General features: G+C 43.9%; 1 protein-coding gene and 1 pseudogene across 9 annotated transcripts in view; both read left to right on the forward strand.

Moving 5' to 3' along the window:
* The first annotated feature begins 503 nt into the window (after nt 1-503).
* Son (SON DNA and RNA binding protein) overlaps nt 504-18,466 on the forward strand; it is a 31,807-nt gene continuing 13,844 nt past the window's right edge. For 6 of the 9 annotated variants that reach the window (XR_015045758.1, XR_003835161.2, XM_021184621.2 and 3 more), the window contains exons 1-6: nt 504-787; nt 4,316-4,482; nt 7,297-13,293; nt 14,788-14,948; nt 16,896-17,042; nt 17,291-17,479. Coding sequence is in view for 7 of the 9 variants with exons in the window: in XM_021184621.2 (XP_021040280.2) it covers nt 711-787; nt 4,316-4,482; nt 7,297-13,293; nt 14,788-14,948; nt 16,896-17,042; nt 17,291-17,479 (6,738 nt within the window). In the remaining 2 variants the exon portion in view is untranslated. Of the gene's footprint in view, nt 788-4,315; nt 4,483-7,296; nt 13,294-14,787; nt 14,949-15,178; nt 16,622-16,895; nt 17,043-17,290; nt 17,480-17,577; nt 18,344-18,466 lie in introns of those variants that run through there. The other 3 variants (XM_021184623.3, XM_021184626.2, XM_085832333.1) reach the window with 3 other exon arrangements.
* Nucleotides 4,531-5,323, forward strand: LOC147000683 (host cell factor C1 regulator 1 pseudogene; annotated as a pseudogene).

Genomic DNA, 18,466 nt, shown 5'->3' on the forward strand with positions numbered 1-18,466 from the left:
GGCTGCCTGACTGTGGCTGTTCACCAAGCGCCAGGGCGGAGCGGCCAGGGCTGGACTCCGGAGCAGCCCAAGCGCACCGCGTTTAGAACGCAGGTCGCTCAGACGCTCCAGCCTTTGCTAAAAACTACGCGAGGCCGGTTATAGCAAGCATCGAGGCAGAATGGGAATGGCTCCTTTCCACCTCATAGTGGGAACGCGGGACGGGGATTTCTTTCTCATGCACGTCTCCCTGACCAAAGTAAACTTGGCGCTTGCAACAAACGCGTTGGAGCTCCGTGCCGGACAAGCCGAGGCTTTCCTCGGTCCTCGCCCCCCCCCCTTTTTTTTCATGGCCTCTAATCTCAGGCATTTACACGCTATAGAAAGCCTCTTAGGAGTCCCCGCAGGCTGAGGGGATCAACAGCAGAAGCTGTCGCGGTCGCCTCGGGAGCGACTTCTCCTGTAATGGCGCCTGCGTCAACCACTAACATGGCGGCCGAGTTCGTGCGCGGCGCAAACGTCAGCAGCTCTACCCCGGCGGCTCAGAAACAGCGGAGGAGAGCGGGCCGGTGTTCGCTGATTGGCTCGTGGGTGGAGCGAGCCCGTGCGGACGCTCCCTCATGAGCCAATCAGGACAGGGATAAAAGGAATTGGCCGCTGCGCCTCCTCCAGAGGCATGCTGGGAGCCTGGAGGACTAGCGAGGAGTAGTTGAGAGAACGGAGCGGACGCCATGGCGGCCGACATCGAGCAGGTTTTCAGGTCTTTCGTGGTCAGTAAATTCCGGGAAATACAACAGGAGCTTTCCAGGTAAACGCTTCCCAGACTTTTCTGCTCCTCGCGGGCTGTTAGGGCTTCGTCTAGCCTCCCGTGGCATCTTTCACGGAACGCCGTCGTTTCTCGGCTCAGGCCCCGCTACGGCCCCGCCTGGGCCTGGGATCCATTTTCCGGGCCACCCCCCCCCCCTCAGTCCCCCGTTCGTTCCTTTCGAGAAAGATCGTCTCTTCCGCGGTGTCGCACACGCCGTTTCTTTCTTCCAGTTAAGACGGTCACCTTTCCCTCGTTTGGACACCCCCTACCCTCCAGCTACTCGGAGGCCCGGCGTCCACCAGGGACGGGCCTAGTTCCCTTCCCAGCTCCTCCTCCGCCGCCGCCTTTCCCCTCCCCCTCCCCGCCTCCGCGCATTTCGCCGGCCGGTGTCTACGGCCGGAAAGGGTCTCTAACGGCCGCTTCTTGGGTAACCTTAAAACTTCTTTATTATTGTACGCTTGCGATCGTTTGGCCACCGCAGTCTATTTATTAGACGATTTGGGCCCCGGTTAGTGCTCTGTGCTTCAGACCGGATAGCACTCTTTTCACAGTTGTAAGCTGAAACATCTCAGTTCGATGTAAAACACAAGATCAAATATTCGACAGGATGATAGGAGGGGGGCTTTGGAACTGCTGGATGCGTAATTTGGTTGAGTAGAAAGTGGAGTATGTGTTATTTTTCCTCGCTACCCCGACTTAACGGACGGATTTTTGTCACTGCCTTGGTTCTCAGAATTTAATGTTGAAGAGATCTCCTCAGTTGTTTACTTAGGAAAATAGTGTGGGTCATGTTATAACTTAAGGAAATATTCAGAGGTAAATATTTTTTTTTACTTTTTTTTTTTTAACGAATGGCTTAAGTTGAAAACACAGCAATACATGAGTTAGAAAAATCAGCTGATAAGCAGTTGTAAATTATATGCCCAAATTACCTGGGACTGTGGATAGAATAATGTTAATCATATTTTATTGCAGAAATTGTCATTTTTTTTTCAAGATAGGGTGTTTTTGTTTGCTGTTTTCGTTTTCACTTTCTTTCTTTTCTTTTTTTTCTTTTTTTTTTTTTTGTGGACAGGCTGTAATGTCATGGCTTACAGCTTTGTAGCTGAAGTTGGCCTGTTGTCATCTTTCAATCAATGGGTGGCGGGCGTCACAATTTTTTAAGTAATAAAAATATTTATACACTGTGTTGCTTTTGAACATTTTGAGACATTGGGTACTTTTTTTTTAAATGAGATGAAACATAAACTAAGGGAATATCATTTTACCTGGAAACCTTTGATCTTTGAGACAGGGTCTCACTAGGTAGTCCTGGCTGACCTAGAATTCACTGTGTAGATTAGGCTGGCCTTGCCCTAATAGGGATCTGCCTGCCTCTGCTGGGATTAAAGGCCCGTGCTACCACCATTCTGAAGCTCAAGCAGTCTCTTGTACTGATTGTATTTACTTTTTTGTAGGGTGGGGGTTGGAGACTGGGTTTCTTTGTGTGGCTCTGAAGACCAGGCTGGCCTTGAACTTGAGAGATTCACCCGCCTCTGCTTCTCTAAAAGGCTTGTGCCATCGTGCCCTTCTAATGTGTTTTCTCTTAGTGTGGTCATTTTGTATTGTATTTTAGACATAATAGATTATGAGCAGGTTTGTCCTTCAAAGTCTCAATTATTGGAACTCTTTTCATAACTGGTTTAAAATTCTAACTGCTTTTTAGTAATTGTAATTAACATTCTGGTAGCTTTAAGGAAAATTATTTTTTATAGGTTGATTTGACTTTTATTTTCTTTTTCTTTTTTCTTTCTTTCTTTTTTTTTTTTTTAAAGAAAGCTCTCCCTGCCTCTGCCTCTCTTCACAGTGCCTGAATTGTCCTCCTGCCCAGCCCTAGATGACTGGAACAACCCTTTAATCCTAGTGCTCACAAGGCAGAGGCAGGAAAATCAATCCCTGTGAGGTAGTTGGTCTACAGTAGTGAGTTCTAGGCCAGACAAAGTAGAGAGACCCTATCTTAAAAAAAAAAAAAAAGTGTAAGTGAGAGCATTAGAAAAACCAGCCTGGTTTATAGCATAATCAATATAAAAACTTTTTTTTTTAATTTGCCACTTGAGTGAGCTACTTTCCCCCTATTTGCTTATAATCAGTATAGGTGGTGAGACTAACACACAATTTATTGCATACAGTTTTTTCCTCCATTTATAGAAACAATAATTGTCCTGATTGTGGACTCTTATTAAAATTTCATGGTTTTTAAAAATAGGTGGCAGGCCAGGTGTGGTGGTGCAGGCCTTTAGTCCCAGTAGATGGGCAGAGGTGGGCACATATCTCTTGAGTTTTAGACTGCCAGGGCTACATAGTGAGGCCTTTGTCTTGGAAATAAAACAATAGAAAGTGGCACTAGTCAGTACTTAGAAAAGTTATTAGCCTAACAAGGTTTGTGTGTTAGAAAACCAATCATTCCTCACTAAAGTGTTCTGTTTCTCTAATAAAACTGTTAGCAGGTAGCAGTTTTATGTGTATTCAGGTAGCAACATTCTAATTCAAACTGAATGCATTTTAAATTTTTTGCAAGTTTATTCAAAAATAGTAAAAAATGTTTATGTGAATGACCTTGTTTTATCTACGGTGATGCTCTGGCCCTGTGATCTGAAGACAAGCTATTGATCATTTTACTATTAGTATAAATGAATTGCCACTTGTTCTGTGTAAAGGTCTTGAATTTCATAAGTAGTTTAGTAAGCAGACTTTTAAAAAAATAGGTATAAAGTACAAGGGTTTTTTGTTTTTTCGAGACAGGGTGTCTCTGTGTAGCGCTGGCTCTCCTAGAGCTCATTTTGTAGACCAGGCTGGCCTTGAACTCAGGAATCCGCCTGCCTCTGCCTCCCGAGTGCTGGGATTAAAGGCGTGCGCCACCACTGCCCGGCCCATGGTTTACTTTTTTAAATTTACAGCATTTCAGTTACAGTCTGAATATGAAGAGGCTACAAGCAGCCCTTTACACAGTGTTTGCCTGGATGGTTTGTGATCAGTGCACAGTGTGGCTTTCTACCATAATGCTTGGTCCTCTGTTTTTCTTTGTGAATTGGCTCATTGTTACTTAGGTAACTGGAAGCTTTAAGTTGTTTTAATCATAACAATTATATTTTTTCTTTTTCTTTCTTTATTTTTTTGGGGGGGGTGGATGGGGGACAGGGTTTCTGTGTTGTCCTGGAACTTTCAATGTAAACCAGGCTGGTCTTCAACTCAACAGGGATCCTCCTGCCTCTGCCTCCTTAGTGCTGAGGGCTGGGATTAAAGGCCACCACTTCTAGCTACCTTATTTTGAAAACACAGTTGGACGTCTGATTTTAAAAGTTCTTTTAACTGTCTTAGTTCTTGAAACTTTGTGTACTAATGACAAACATCTGAAATAGAAAATCTTGAGGTTTATGGGTAGCATAATATAATGTAAGGTTATGTTAATTGCATTATTAATGTTGAGTTACCGGTTTATTATAGTATGATGGCAGTATTAATGAACTTTGAAATTTTTTTCTTGTCAAGTGGAAGGAGTGAAGGCCAGCTGAATGGTGAAACAAATACACCCATTGAAGGAAACCAGGCAGGTGACACAGCTGCCTCTGCAAGGAGTCTCCCAAATGAAGAGATAGTGCAGAAGATAGAGGAGGTCCTTTCTGGGGTCTTAGATACAGAGCTACGATACAAGCCAGGTAAGGTGACGCTCACTGTCAGTTTCAAAAATCTTTTGAAAAATTTGAATGTCAATTGTACTATTTTTAGGTTATTTTTTTCATAGTGTCTTTGAAAATAGTCTACTCAAACAGGGGCATTGGAGCTCTTACATGTTTCACTGGTAAAATAAGATTTTTCTTTCTATTTAATTCAATTTTGTAACTCAATGCCAGGATTTTTCTGTGTATTTTCTTTGAAGGGTTGTGTAAATAGCAGCTCTTTTAAAAGTAGCTCTTGGAGCCGTAACCATCCTGCCACAGCCCCTGGAGCAAGGTCCCCAAATCGGGACCCACGGGCCACCACTGGGGTGACTCGTGGACTGGACGCCAGGGAACCTTTGCACAAGCAGTTCCTGTATGAGGAGAACATGGCCACCCATTTCTCCTGACTCAGCCTACATAATTCCCACCCCTACTGTAGCCCCCTGTGACTTTTTCCAAAGCCCTGCCACCACTCAGGAGCCCTTGCCCAGAGCCGCTTCTCTGGTGCTATCCCAGGAGCCTGATTTCTGAAGCCCTCAGGCTGCTGAGGCTGCGGGATACCCCCAGTCCCTACTACCCTGCATCCCCAGCTGGGATATCATGGAGCTCTGGGTGTGGATGGCCTGTGTCCCTCCCCATCTTCCTTCTGACATCAAACACCAGCAACTCCTAGAGAGGGATGGAGTCCTCCAAACCAGGCGCCTGGCCACCAGGACCTGCCCCCTGGGAAAAGGACACTAGCTTGGTGGAACCCACCCTCAGTGAGAGACAGCTTGGGAAAGGGAAAATGTCACCCCATTAGTGAATAAAGATCTGTGAGCAGTTTAAAAAAAAAAAAGTAGCTCTTAGTGTGTTTTTCCTCCCTTACTTTTTGTTTGGTACATTTGGGTGTTTGCGTGTACTGAGTCACACGTGTGTGGTTGGAGCCGAGGAAAGCAAGAGGAGGAAAGTCTTGGGTCCCCCAGACTTGGAGGATGGGTAGCTGTGAGAACAGTGTAAGCTCTTCAGCAGATTGTTATAACTCTGAAGTGTCCGTTTTGTAAGCTGCAATATCCTCAACTAAATCGCTACTGGTTTTAAACCACATTACATTTTGTTTTAAAGCCCATGCTTAGAAGTTGACTTGTTTGTACAAAGCAGGTTAAGGCACTTTCATTGTGTACAATTTCTTTTTTGGAATTGATCAAATAATGGGTGATTAAAAATGAAGAATCTGTGATTAATCACAAGACTAAATTATTAAGTATAGGAGTTAGGTGTGTAGTATGGTTCATAAGATAGTTTAAAATAACTAGTCTTGCTTAGATCATGTCTGGTTAGGTATAAACTACCTTTTCTTGCTGTGAAATAAGCATTAAAAATTGATTAATTTTCTTTTGGTATGATGCCATGTTGGTGTTGGTGTTTTTTTCTGTAGTAGGAATCACTGGTATATTTGACTAGCCATTTCCTTAAGATTTATCATATTTAAAATCTATAGGGTAAATTTTACTGTGTGGTTGTAAGGTAGAGTGTAAAATGTCTTATTTGTAATAGGCAAGTTGAAATGTTAGGTCTGCATTCAAGAATAAAGTGTTTAGGGAAACATGGTTTTATCAGAATATGACAGTTTTAAATTAAAAGTGAGCTCTGTTGATGTGTTGGTGCATTGGTTCAGGCGTTCTTAGAAGGATTCACTTGGATTGTGTTGGAAACTTGGATGTAGTAAGCGCATTCCTTGTACTTGGGATGCTTTCTTGTTATTCTGTCTTCCTGGAGATCAAACCCAGGGACGGTACAGTGTGTCAGTAATTTGACAAAGCCCTTCCTCTACCATGGGATGGATTAGTTTAGACATTCTGTTGCAGAATGAGTGCCATATCCTTTCCTGTGTAAACGGCATGAATAAAATTAGAAGTTAACTCAGAACATTTTCTGTCATCTAGGACTTTATTGACAGTCTTTGTGCATTCTTGGACATTAATCTTATTAACTCTATATTGAGTTTTTTTTTTTTTTTTAAGTAGGAATTGAAATAACAAAATATGAAGTAAATTTATTGATGTAGTTTTAAAATAACTTACTATAGTTTGAGAACAAAGGTTTTCTTTTGGGGGGGGGGGTGTTGCTTTTTTGAAACAGGTCCTCACTTTTCAGTTCTGACTGGCCTGAAACTCACAGACCTGCCAGCTTCTGCCTTCAGAATGCTAGATTAAAAGTGAGTGCCGTTATACCCAGCCTAAGAAAAGAATACTTTTAAAAATACTATTACTTTTGTGACCACATGTGGGTAGGTAGCTACCCACATACACACACGCACACACACACACACACACACACACTCTGTGTGTGTACTGCCTCATTTGTGGAAGTCAGAGATGGTTTTCTACCATGTGGGTTGGACAGTTGCACTCAGATCATCAGGCTTTGCTGCGAGTGTCTTTACTCACTGAGACATCTCACTGCTCCTGAGGAAAAAGAACTTTAGATTTTAATGGAACATCTTTTTCTTTTCCATCTGCCAGGGGTAAAAATTGAACTCTGCACAGGCTAAGCAAACATTCCGCCAGTGAGCTGTATCCCATCTTAAAACATAATTAAATTAATTCTAAATGGTTTTTTGTGTTACACCAAGAATTATTTTGATGCAGACTTCAAGTTGTATAAATATTGAGAAATGGAAGGTTTACTGCTTTATAGATAGTATATTACTTTGTAAGTTTTTATTCACAGTAAGGTAATTATATTGTGGTTTCTATATCTGAATGGAAATAGTGGCAATTTGTATGAATCTACTTGGGGGAATGGCTGACAATTTTTCATTACTTTCAGACTTGAAAGAGGCCTCCAGAAAAAGTAGATGCGTATCTGTGCAAACAGATCCTACTGATGAAGTGCCCACCAAAAAGTCAAAGAAGCATAAAAAGCACAAAAACAAAAAGAAGAAAAAGAAGAAAGAAAAAGAAAAAAAATATAAAAGACAACCAGAAGAATCTGAGTCCAAGCTGAAATCTCATCATGATGGGAATGTTGATCTAGAATCTGATTCCTTCTTAAAGTTTGATTCTGAACCTTCAGCAGTGGCACTGGAACATCCTGTAAGAGCATTTGGCTTATCTGAGGCCAGTGAGACCCCCTTAGTGCTGGAACCTCCAGTAGTCTCAATGGAGGTTCAGGAGTCACATGTTCTAGAGACGCTGAAGCCAGCTACAAAAGCTGCAGAACTGTCAGTTGTATCTACATCAGTAATCTCAGAGCCGTCTGAGCAGCCTGTGCCAGGTATGCTGGAGCCATCAATGACAAAGATTCTGGATTCCTTCACAGCAGCACCAGTGCCTATGTCAACAGCAGCGCTGAAGTCACCTGAGCCCGTTATAACAATGTCAGTGGAATATCAGAAGTCTGTGCTGAAATCTTTGGAGACTATGCCTCCAGAGACGTCAAAGACCACGCTGGTAGAGCCTCCCATAGCAAAAGTGGTTGAGCCATCAGAAACCCTCACAATAGTGTCAGAGACACCTACTGAGGTGCACCCTGAACCAAGCCCATCAACAATGGATTTTCCAGAGTCATCTACAACTGACGTGCAAAGATTGCCAGAGCAGCCTGTAGAAGCACCATCGGAGATTGCAGATTCATCCATGACAAGACCTCAGGAGTCACTGGAGCTGCCTAAGACCACAGCGGTGGAGCTGCAGGAGTCGTCGGTGGCCTCAGCCCTGGAGTTGCCGGGGCCACCTGCGACCTCCATTCTGGAGTTGCAGGGGCCCCCTGTGACTCCAGTGCCAGAGTTGCCTGGGCCCTCTGCCACCCCAGTGCCAGAGTTGTCAGGGCCCCTTTCTACCCCAGTGCCTGAGTTGCCAGGGCCCCCTGCGACAGCGGTCCCTGAGTTGCCGGGGCCCTCTGTGACACCAGTGCCACAGTTGTTGCAGGAATTGCCAGGGCCTCCAGCACCATCCATGGGGTTGGAGCCACCACAGGAGGTACCAGAGCCACCTGTGATGGCACAGGAGTTATCAGGGGTGCCTGCAGTGTCGGCAGCGATAGAGTTGACAGGGCAACCTGCAGTAACAGTAGCAATGGAGTTGACCGAACAACCTGTGACGACGACAGAGTTCGAGCAGCCTGTGGCGATGACAACGGTGGAGCATCCTGGGCATCCTGAGGTGACAACAGCTACAGGGTTGCTGGGGCAGCCAGAGGCAGCAATGGTGCTGGAGTTGCCAGGACAGCCAGTGGCAACCACAGCGCTGGAGTTGTCTGGGCAGCCTTCGGTGACTGGGGTGCCAGAGTTGTCAGGGCTGCCTTCGGCAACTAGGGCACTGGAGTTGTCAGGGCAGTCTGTGGCAACTGGGGCATTAGAGTTGCCTGGTCAGCTCATGGCAACTGGGGCACTGGAGTTTTCGGGGCAGTCTGGGGCAGCTGGAGCACTGGAGCTTTTGGGGCAGCCCCTAGCAACGGGGGTGCTAGAGTTACCAGGGCAGCCTGGAGCGCCAGAGTTGCCTGGGCAGCCTGTGGCAACTGTGGCGCTGGAGATCTCTGTTCAGTCTGTGGTGACAACATCGGAGCTGTCAACGATGACCGTGTCGCAGTCCATGGAGGTGCCCTCGACGACAGCGCTGGAATCCTATAATACGGTAGCACAGGAGCTGCCTACTACATTGGTGGGGGAGACTTCTGTAACAGTAGGAGTGGATCCCTTGATGGCCCAAGAATCCCATATGTTAGCTTCTAACACCATGGAGACCCATATGTTAGCATCCAATACCATGGACTCCCAGATGCTAGCATCCAACACTATGGATTCTCAGATGCTAGCATCCAATACCATGGACTCCCAGATGTTAGCCTCTAGCACCATGGACTCCCAGATGTTAGCCTCTAGCACCATGGACTCCCAGATGTTAGCAACTAGCACCATGGACTCCCAGATGTTAGCAACTAGCTCTATGGACTCCCAGATGTTAGCAACTAGCTCTATGGACTCCCAGATGTTAGCAACCAGCAGTATGGACTCCCAGATGTTAGCAACCAGCAGTATGGACTCCCAGATGTTAGCAACCAGCAGTATGGACTCCCAGATGTTAGCAACCAGTTCCATGGACTCCCAGATGTTAGCAACCAGCAGTATGGACTCCCAGATGTTAGCAACCAGTTCCATGGACTCCCAGATGTTAGCATCTGGTGCTATGGATTCTCAGATGTTAGCTTCTGGCACTATGGATGCTCAGATGTTAGCATCTGGTACCATGGATGCCCAAATGTTAGCATCTAGTACCCAGGATTCTGCTATGATGGGTTCAAAGTCTCCTGATCCCTATAGGTTAGCTCAGGATCCTTACAGATTAGCTCAGGATCCCTATAGGTTGGGTCATGACCCCTACAGGTTAGGCCATGATGCTTACAGGTTAGGACAAGACCCTTATAGATTAGGCCATGATCCCTACAGACTAACTCCGGATCCCTATAGGGTGTCACCTAGGCCCTATAGGATAGCACCTAGGTCCTATAGGATAGCACCTAGGCCATACAGGTTAGCACCTAGACCCTTGATGTTAGCATCTAGACGTTCTATGATGATGTCCTATGCTGCAGAACGTTCCATGATGTCATCTTATGAGCGCTCTATGATGTCTTATGAACGCTCTATGATGTCCCCTATGGCTGAACGCTCTATGATGTCGGCCTATGAGCGCTCCATGATGTCAGCTTATGAGCGCTCCATGATGTCTCCTATGGCTGAGCGTTCTATGATGTCAGCTTATGAGCGCTCTATGATGTCAGCTTATGAACGCTCCATGATGTCTCCTATGGCTGATCGATCCATGATGTCTATGGGTGCCGACCGGTCTATGATGTCGTCGTACTCTGCAGCTGACCGGTCTATGATGTCATCGTACTCTGCAGCTGATCGATCAATGATGTCATCTTACACTGATCGATCAATGATGTCTATGGCAGCTGATTCTTACACTGATTCTTATACTGATTCCTATACGGAGGCATATATGGTGCCACCTTTGCCTCCTGAAGAGCCCCCAACAATGCCACCATTGCCACCCGAGGAACCACCAATGACACCCCCATTACCTCCTGAGGAACCACCAGAGGGTCCAGCGTTATCAACAGAGCAGTCAGCATTAACAGCTGACAATACTTGGTCTACAGAGGTGACATTACCTACTGGAGAATCTCTATCACAGCCTGAGCCTCCTGTGAGTCAAAGTGAGATTTCAGAGCCTATGGCAGTACCTGCTAATTATTCAGTGTCAGAATCAGAAACTTCAATGTTAGCATCAGAGGCTGTTATGACTGTTCCAGAACCTGCACGAGAGCCCGAGTCTTCAGTCACATCAACACCAGTTGAGTCTGCTGTAGTAGCAGAACATGAAATGGTTCCAGAGAGACCGATGACTTACATGGTTTCTGAGACTACCATGTCAGCTGAACCAGCTGTGTTAACATCAGAGGCTTCTGTTCTATCAGAGACATCAGAAACATATGATTCCATGAGACCATCAGGACATGCTATCTCAGAGGTAACTATGTCACTCTTGGAGCCAGCAGTAACTATTTCACAGCCAGCAGAGAGCAGTCTAGAGCTCCCATCCATGACTGTCCCAGCACCTTCTACTATGACTACCACAGAATCTCCTGTTGTTGCTGTCCCAGAAATTCCTGCTGTGGCTGTCCCAGAACCTCCCATTATGGCTGTTCCAGAACTCCCCACCATGGCTGTAGTAGAAACCCCCGCTGTGGCTGTCCCAGAACCTCTTGTGGCTGCTCCAGAGCCTCCTACCATGACTACTCCAGAACTTTGCTCCTTATCTGTCTCAGAACCTCCTGTGGCTGTTTCAGAGCTTCCAGCTTTGGCTGATCCAGAGCATGCTATCACTGCAGTGTCAGGTGTTTCTTCCCTGGAGCCTTCTGTGCCTATTTTGGAACCAGCAGTATCAGTCCTTCAACCTGTTATGATTGTTTCAGAGCCATCTGTTCCTGTCCAGGAACCTACTGTGGCAGTTTTAGAACCTGCTGTCATAGTCTCAGAGCACACGCAAATAACATCACCTGAGATGGCTGTAGAGTCTTCACCAGGAATAGTGGACTCTAGTGTTATGTCATCACAGATTATGAAAGGAATGAATTTACTTGGTGGTGATGAAAATCTTGGTCCAGAGGTTGGCATGCAGGAGACTCTGTTGCATCCAGGTGAAGAGCCACGTGATGGAGGACACTTGAAAAGTGACTTGTATGAAAATGAGTATGATAGAAATGCAGACCTTACTGTAAACAGTCATTTAATTGTTAAAGATGCAGAGCATAACACAGTGTGTGCTACTACCATTGGTCCTGTTGGTGAAGCAAGTGAAGAGAAACTTTTGCCTATTAGTGAGACTAAGGAAATCACAGAATTGGCTACCTGTCCTGCCGTCAGTGAAGCTGACGTAGGCAGAAGTCTGTCTTCTCAGCTTGCTCTGGAGCTGGATACAGTAGGAACTAGTAAGAGGTTTGAATTTGTCACAGCATCTGCACCCTTTTCAGAGAGTAAATATGATGTTGAAGTATCTGTAACTACTCAAGATACTGAACATGACATGGTCATTTCCACCAGCCCTAGTGGTGGCAGCGAAGCAGACATAGAGGGACCTTTGCCTGCTAAAGACATTCATCTTGATTTGTCATCAACTAATTTTGTTTGTAAGGATGTAGAAGACTCGTTACCTATCACAGAGAGTGACCAGGCAGTGGCAGTGGCTCTTAGCCCTAAAGAAAGCAGTGAAGATACAGAAGTACCTCTTCCCAATAAAGAAATAGTTCAGGAGTCAGGATATTCTGCCAGCATTGATGAAATTAATGAAGCTGACTTAGTGAGACCATTACTTCCTAAGGACATGGAGCGTCTTACAAGCCTTAGAGCTGGCATTGAAGGACCTTCCCTTGCTAGTGAGGTTGAGCGTGACAAGTCAGCTGCCAGTCCAGTTGTAATCAGCATACCAGAAAGAGCTTCAGAGTCCTCTTCAGAGGAAAAGGATGACTATGAGATTTTTGTAAAAGTCAAAGACACACATGAAAAAAGCAAGAAAAATAAAAACCGTGACAAAGGTGAGAAGGAGAAGAAAAGGGACTCTTCATTACGGTCTCGGAGTAAGCGTTCCAAGTCTTCTGAACATAAGTCACGCAAGCGCACCAGTGAGTCTCGTTCTCGAGCAAGGAAGAGGTCATCTAAGTCTAAGTCTCATCGTTCTCAGACACGGTCACGGTCACGGTCAAGACGCAGGAGGAGGAGTAGCAGATCAAGATCGAAGTCTAGAGGAAGACGGTCTGTATCAAAAGAGAAACGCAAAAGGTCTCCAAAGCATAGATCCAAGTCCAGGGAAAGGAAAAGGAAAAGATCAAGCTCCCGAGACAACCGGAAAACAGCTCGAGCACGGAGTCGAACTCCAAGTCGGCGGAGTAGGAGTCACACTCCTAGTCGGAGGAGACGGTCTAGATCTGTTGGTAGAAGGAGAAGTTTCAGCATTTCCCCAAGCCGCAGGAGCAGAACCCCAAGCCGCAGGAGCAGAACCCCAAGCCGCAGGAGCAGAACCCCTAGCCGCAGGAGCAGAACCCCCAGCCGAAGGAGCCGAACTCCCAGCCGCAGGAGCCGAACTCCCAGCCGTCGGAGAAGATCACGGTCTGTGGTAAGACGACGAAGCTTCAGTATATCACCGGTCAGATTAAGGCGATCAAGAACACCTTTGAGAAGACGGTTTAGTAGATCTCCCATTCGTCGGAAAAGATCCAGGTCTTCTGAAAGAGGCAGATCGCCCAAACGTCTAACAGATTTGGGTGAGTCGTGCTTCGCGTTGTAATAGAGGATGACTTAAGTTTAGTTTCTGATGCTCTTGAGACAAAAATAGTATTTTGGGTTAGTGAAAAAGGGGGGGAGAAAGTGCACTTAAAAGGTTAAAAAGACCTGCTGTGGGGAATGTATTAGAGCCTTGATGGGTCTGTCCTTGGGATTTTTGCCTTAATTAAAAAAGTAGATGGAGAAACCCTGTTACAAGTCAGATCATTGTGTGTTGCATATATTTCAGTTCAACACATGGTTTTGCAAATAAGCAGAATTCTCAATTAGTAATTTTTATTGGGGGGCCTCTTTTTCTTTTCTTTCCATTTGTCTGCCTGCCTTCCTGCTTTTGTTTTTCTTTCTTTCTGAGACAGGGCCTTAGTTCATGTTGGCCTGGAACTTAACTGTGTAGCCAGCCCAAAGTGGTTATTTTCTTTCCTCAGATTCCTGATGGCAGGGATTTCAGATTGAGCCATCATGCTTGACTTTAGCTAGCTTAAGGTGGCAGTCTAAGATTGTTAAATGGGTTTGGTAGGTATTAGATTAAGACATTTTGTATCCGGGGAGTTAGTTAACTGAATTAATGATGCAGCCTTTTCAATGAAGTGATAATCTGTTGTCTCTAAAAATAAATGGTTTTTTTTTTTTTTTTTATTAAAACTGCTAGGTAATTTATCTTGTTTCCGATAGATAGGACAGTCTTGGTTTGTAAAGAAAGTGAAGCTAGTAGAATTTGTATTCAGTTTAGCAAGAGTTTTCTGACGTCTCTTTTTTCAGAACAGAGACACAGTAGGTAATTCTTACTGATTTTTAAGTTAGTGAAGGAAGTTGGTAGAATGTCTTCCTTTTACCAAAGGACAGTACTTAGAAGAGTAGACTTAGGTAATTGCCTTAGTAATAGTGTAGGGCACATTTGCACAATGGAGAGGAATGCTAATTCCCACTCAGTGAAAGGCTTCTTGAAAGAGATGACACTTGGGGCTTAACAAGGGATTGAGTTGTTTTCAGATTGTAATGAGGTTTGTCCAAGACCGGCAGACTAGCTTTTATAGCCCACTATGGAGTTGAGGTTGACCTTAAACTTGTGATACTTCTGCTTCCACCTCCCAAGTGCTAGGGATAGCAGTTTTCCAAGAGCAATTTTATAGAATGCTGAGGCTTGTACAAGTTTGGTACGCATTCTTCAACTGAACTGCATACCTAGTATGAAATGGTCATGCTAATTTTAGGAAATAACACTGCTTTTGGAAGACTTGTGCCTTATAATTTGTGGTTAGTCGATTGTCATAGATTCACAGTAAGCTATTGTGTATATTTGAATTGGAAACATAGTGTTAATTGTTGAAAAGGACCCATCCACCTGAATCATGGCTCAAATTGGGCAGAATACTGATGCCTTTGATTTTACTGTATGTCATATTGTTGACAGAACTGAAGACAACGTATGTAGCTTTTAGGAAAACTGCTTCGTGTGTGTGTTTTTCCTCTTACAGATAAGGCTCAATTACTTGAAATAGCCAAAGCTAATGCAGCTGCCATGTGTGCTAAGGCTGGTGTTCCTTTACCACCAAACCTAAAGCCTGCACCTCCACCTACAATAGAAGAGAAAGTTGCTAAAAAGTCTGGAGGAGCTACCATAGAAGAACTAACTGAGGTAAGCTAGACAGGATTTGTTTCCATTCTTAAATGGATTTTTCCATGGATGTTGACTCTGGAGCGTGCCAAAACCTGAATTGTGGGCTGAACTGATAATGGCTGGCACCGAGTGCCCAAAACCCGAAATACAGATGTGGCAGCGGCAGAAGCTCTGTTTAGCAGGCCATTATCCGGGATGGCTAAGCTCCGCTAGCTAAAAAGTTACTTCCCATTACTTTTGCTTTCCAGTTTTAGAAGCCAAACTGACTGAGGAGTGGAACGGTTCGTGTGAATGGAGGAGGTGTTGAGTGAGCAACACGCGGAAGCTCGCCTACAGTTTCGTTTCCATTCACGACGTGTTCACTGATCGCCAAGAGTGTACTGCATATACGCAAAGACACAGACAATCTTCAGAAATGATCTTTTGCCACCGGAGCTTGGAAATTAATGAGAATAGCTGGCCATTGCCTGAAAGGAACTTCTTTCGCATCAACATTTCGGGTTTTGGCTGTTTGGTACCAGCCATTGGCGATAATGGCCGGCCATTATCAGTTCTTCCTGCGGTTCGGGTTTTGGCAGTAACATATTTTAAATATACTTATTTTTGTTTTTAAAAATTTGATCTTTTGAAATTGAGGCTTTTGGGGGAAGCTTTGTTTTACTTTAATATTTTTTTGTGTGTGTGAGGGAAGACGCTGAAATATTGCTGCTAGGATCCAGAAATAACACACTGTTTCATATGCTGAAACTTGTTATTGGCTAGCCTTATGCCAGCCTGCCACTGTCAACATACTCTGTTCCATTGGTTATATGCTTGATAGACACACTCTTGTGTTTTTGGCTAATTGAGCTTTTTAATTCTATTGTAATATTTTCAATTGATAATAGATGTGATAAATTCTGCTTGTATAGACAGGTCTACTAAAATTTACTCTTAACCTTTTTATAAATGGAATCTGTCCTTTGCTTCTGAGGAAGGAATTGACTTTCTGTGTTGGACTGCATCAATTGTGCCCTCTCCATCATGCCTTATTTTCCATTCTTAAGTTACAGTCCTGAAATAAATTTTAAAAAACATTTATGGAGAGAGATGTTACTATTTACCCTGCCACAAATGTTTAAAATCTTTTACCACACATTTGGGGGTTATAAAGTTTCTTAATTTGTTTCTTCACTTAGACTCATATAGTATAAATTATAACTTCAAAAAGACCTAGCAAAAAGTCTCTATTGCTTACTTACCAAATGCAAGCCCTTTATCTAAAGCTCTGTGAACGCTCAGCGCTTGCTGCTGTTTGCCTCATCTTCAGCGTTCTTGTCCCTCTGACAAGTCTCTCCCAAATTCTCCCCACCACCTGACCAAGATGACTTCCCTTTCCTTCCTATTCTCGTTCTTTACTGTGGGAATTTTGCTTAGAACTCTTGAAGGAATATTCTTTGATCCTTAAACCCTGCCTGAATATTCTCCTAAGCGTTTGTTCTTTTAGCACTTATGTACCGTTTGTATTATATCAGTTTGCACTTGTTATTGTGTTGCTCTGTAAAAAGGTTCTTCAATTACTTCATGTGTATGTACTTTTGTCTCGTATTAGATTGTAAGCTCCTTTGGAGCAGGGACCATGTCTTTCCCTTTTTTATCTTTTTCTTTTCTTCTTTTCTTTTCTCTTCCTTCCTTTTTTTTTTTTTTTTTTGTTTTGTTTTGGTTTTTTTTTTGTTTTTTTTTTTTTTGTATTTTTTCCCAAGACAGTGCCCAGTACAGTGCTCTGCACATAGTAGGTGCTCAATAAATGTTGTTGACTGACTGAGCAGCCATTGTGTGTTTAAATAATAGTTAATGATCTAAATTACGGTTTTATAAGCTATCATAAATATTGATTACTTGAAATTGATCTTAAAATATTTTTTTTTAAAATTACATGCTGTTTTTGTAAGCCATATTCATCTTTTGTTTGTTTTTACTTTAAAGAAATGCAAACAGATTGCACAGAGTAAAGAAGATGATGATGTAATAGTGAATAAACCTCATGTTTCGGATGAAGAGGAAGAAGAACCTCCTTTTTATCATCATCCCTTTAAACTCAGTGAACCCAAGCCCATTTTTTTCAATTTGAATGTGAGTATTAGTAAAGTGCTATGGCTGATGAAGCAGCACGGCTCGTGGGGCTGTTTAACTGTGGTGATGAGTAGTGACGGCATCTCCTGAACATAGGGCCGGGAGAGTTGTTGTGTGGGAGTGTGTGTGCCTAGGATGTTTGAGGATGTAGGCTTAACTCCTTTTCCTTTCGACTGCATTGGAATTGGTTAGAAGCTATAGATGGTGTGTCTGTTACCAGTGGGTTCTAATTAAATACTATATTTCAGATTGCTGCAGCAAAGCCAACTCCACCGAAAAGCCAAGTAACGTTAACAAAGGAGTTTCCTGTGTCATCCGGATCGCAACATCGGAAAAAGGAAGCGGATAGTGTTTATGGAGAGTGGGTTCCAGTAGAGAAAAATGGTGAAGAAAGCAAAGATGATGATAATGTTTTCAGCAGCAGCTTGCCCTCAGAGGTAAGTAGGAGGAACACCACATGTTTGTTTTAATAATCTGAATCTTCCATTTTATTGTTATTTTATATCTGATTTGGATTCTGTTTCACTCTTCTTAGGGCCGGGTTAAACGGCAGGGCCGGGTTAAACGACAGATGAAACAACCCGCAGCTTCTCATTTGACAGTAACTCGATGCAATTCACTTTGTGGAACGAAACCACAAAGTGAAAAGCATCGAATTGCAGAGAAAAGTGTTATCACATCCCTACCCAACATTGGGCCCTCCATGCACTTGTGGGAAGGTAGCCCAAGGTACAACTATTTAGCTTCCCGTTTTGCTTCAAGGCTCTATAGCTCTAGATTTTGGTGGTAGCAAGTTTATTGGGTGGAGGGATTGAGGGGAGAGAAGGCAGATCTCAGGTTCAACACAAGAACTGCATTGAAAAAGTTCTTTTAGGCTGATGTCAACATCTTGAGGTTCACAGCCCATTGCCCTTACGTGATAGTATCTTACTATTTCTCTGGGTTTTCAGTAAGTCCCCTTCCTTGTGCTACCTTAGCCCTTTTGAATTCTTGTGTTTAACCTGTGTTCAGCCTTGCTTCTCCATTCCCTTCTCCTTCCCCTCTTTGCTACTATTAAAAGTTGGAGGAGTGGAATTTACATATTGAAATTTCTCAAGGCAATAGTTGTATCTTGTCAAAATGACACAGTAACAATGCCAAATGTCAAAACAACCCCATTAAAATGCCGCCTGATTAAGTACTGTGCTGCTAATAAATACAGTGCACATGAGAACAGCAAAACTGTATATATATGTAAATATATATATATATCTGTATCTTTGTATGTATCTCTGTATCTGTATCTTTGCTGTGTCTTTTAATAAACAGTTTACTTTTATTTAACTTGTTGTGCAAAATCACGCTTGGGGACCGGGGCGGGCGGAGACTTGAGTGGGGGGTGGGAATTAGACCAGCAGCCGCCACCTTGCCCTTGTTGTCCAGGT

The sequence above is a fragment of the Mus caroli genome, unplaced genomic scaffold (genome assembly GCF_978045245.1).
Source record: "Mus caroli unplaced genomic scaffold, Mus_caroli_1 scaffold_17, whole genome shotgun sequence".
Classification (NCBI taxonomy): domain Eukaryota; kingdom Metazoa; phylum Chordata; class Mammalia; order Rodentia; family Muridae; genus Mus; species Mus caroli.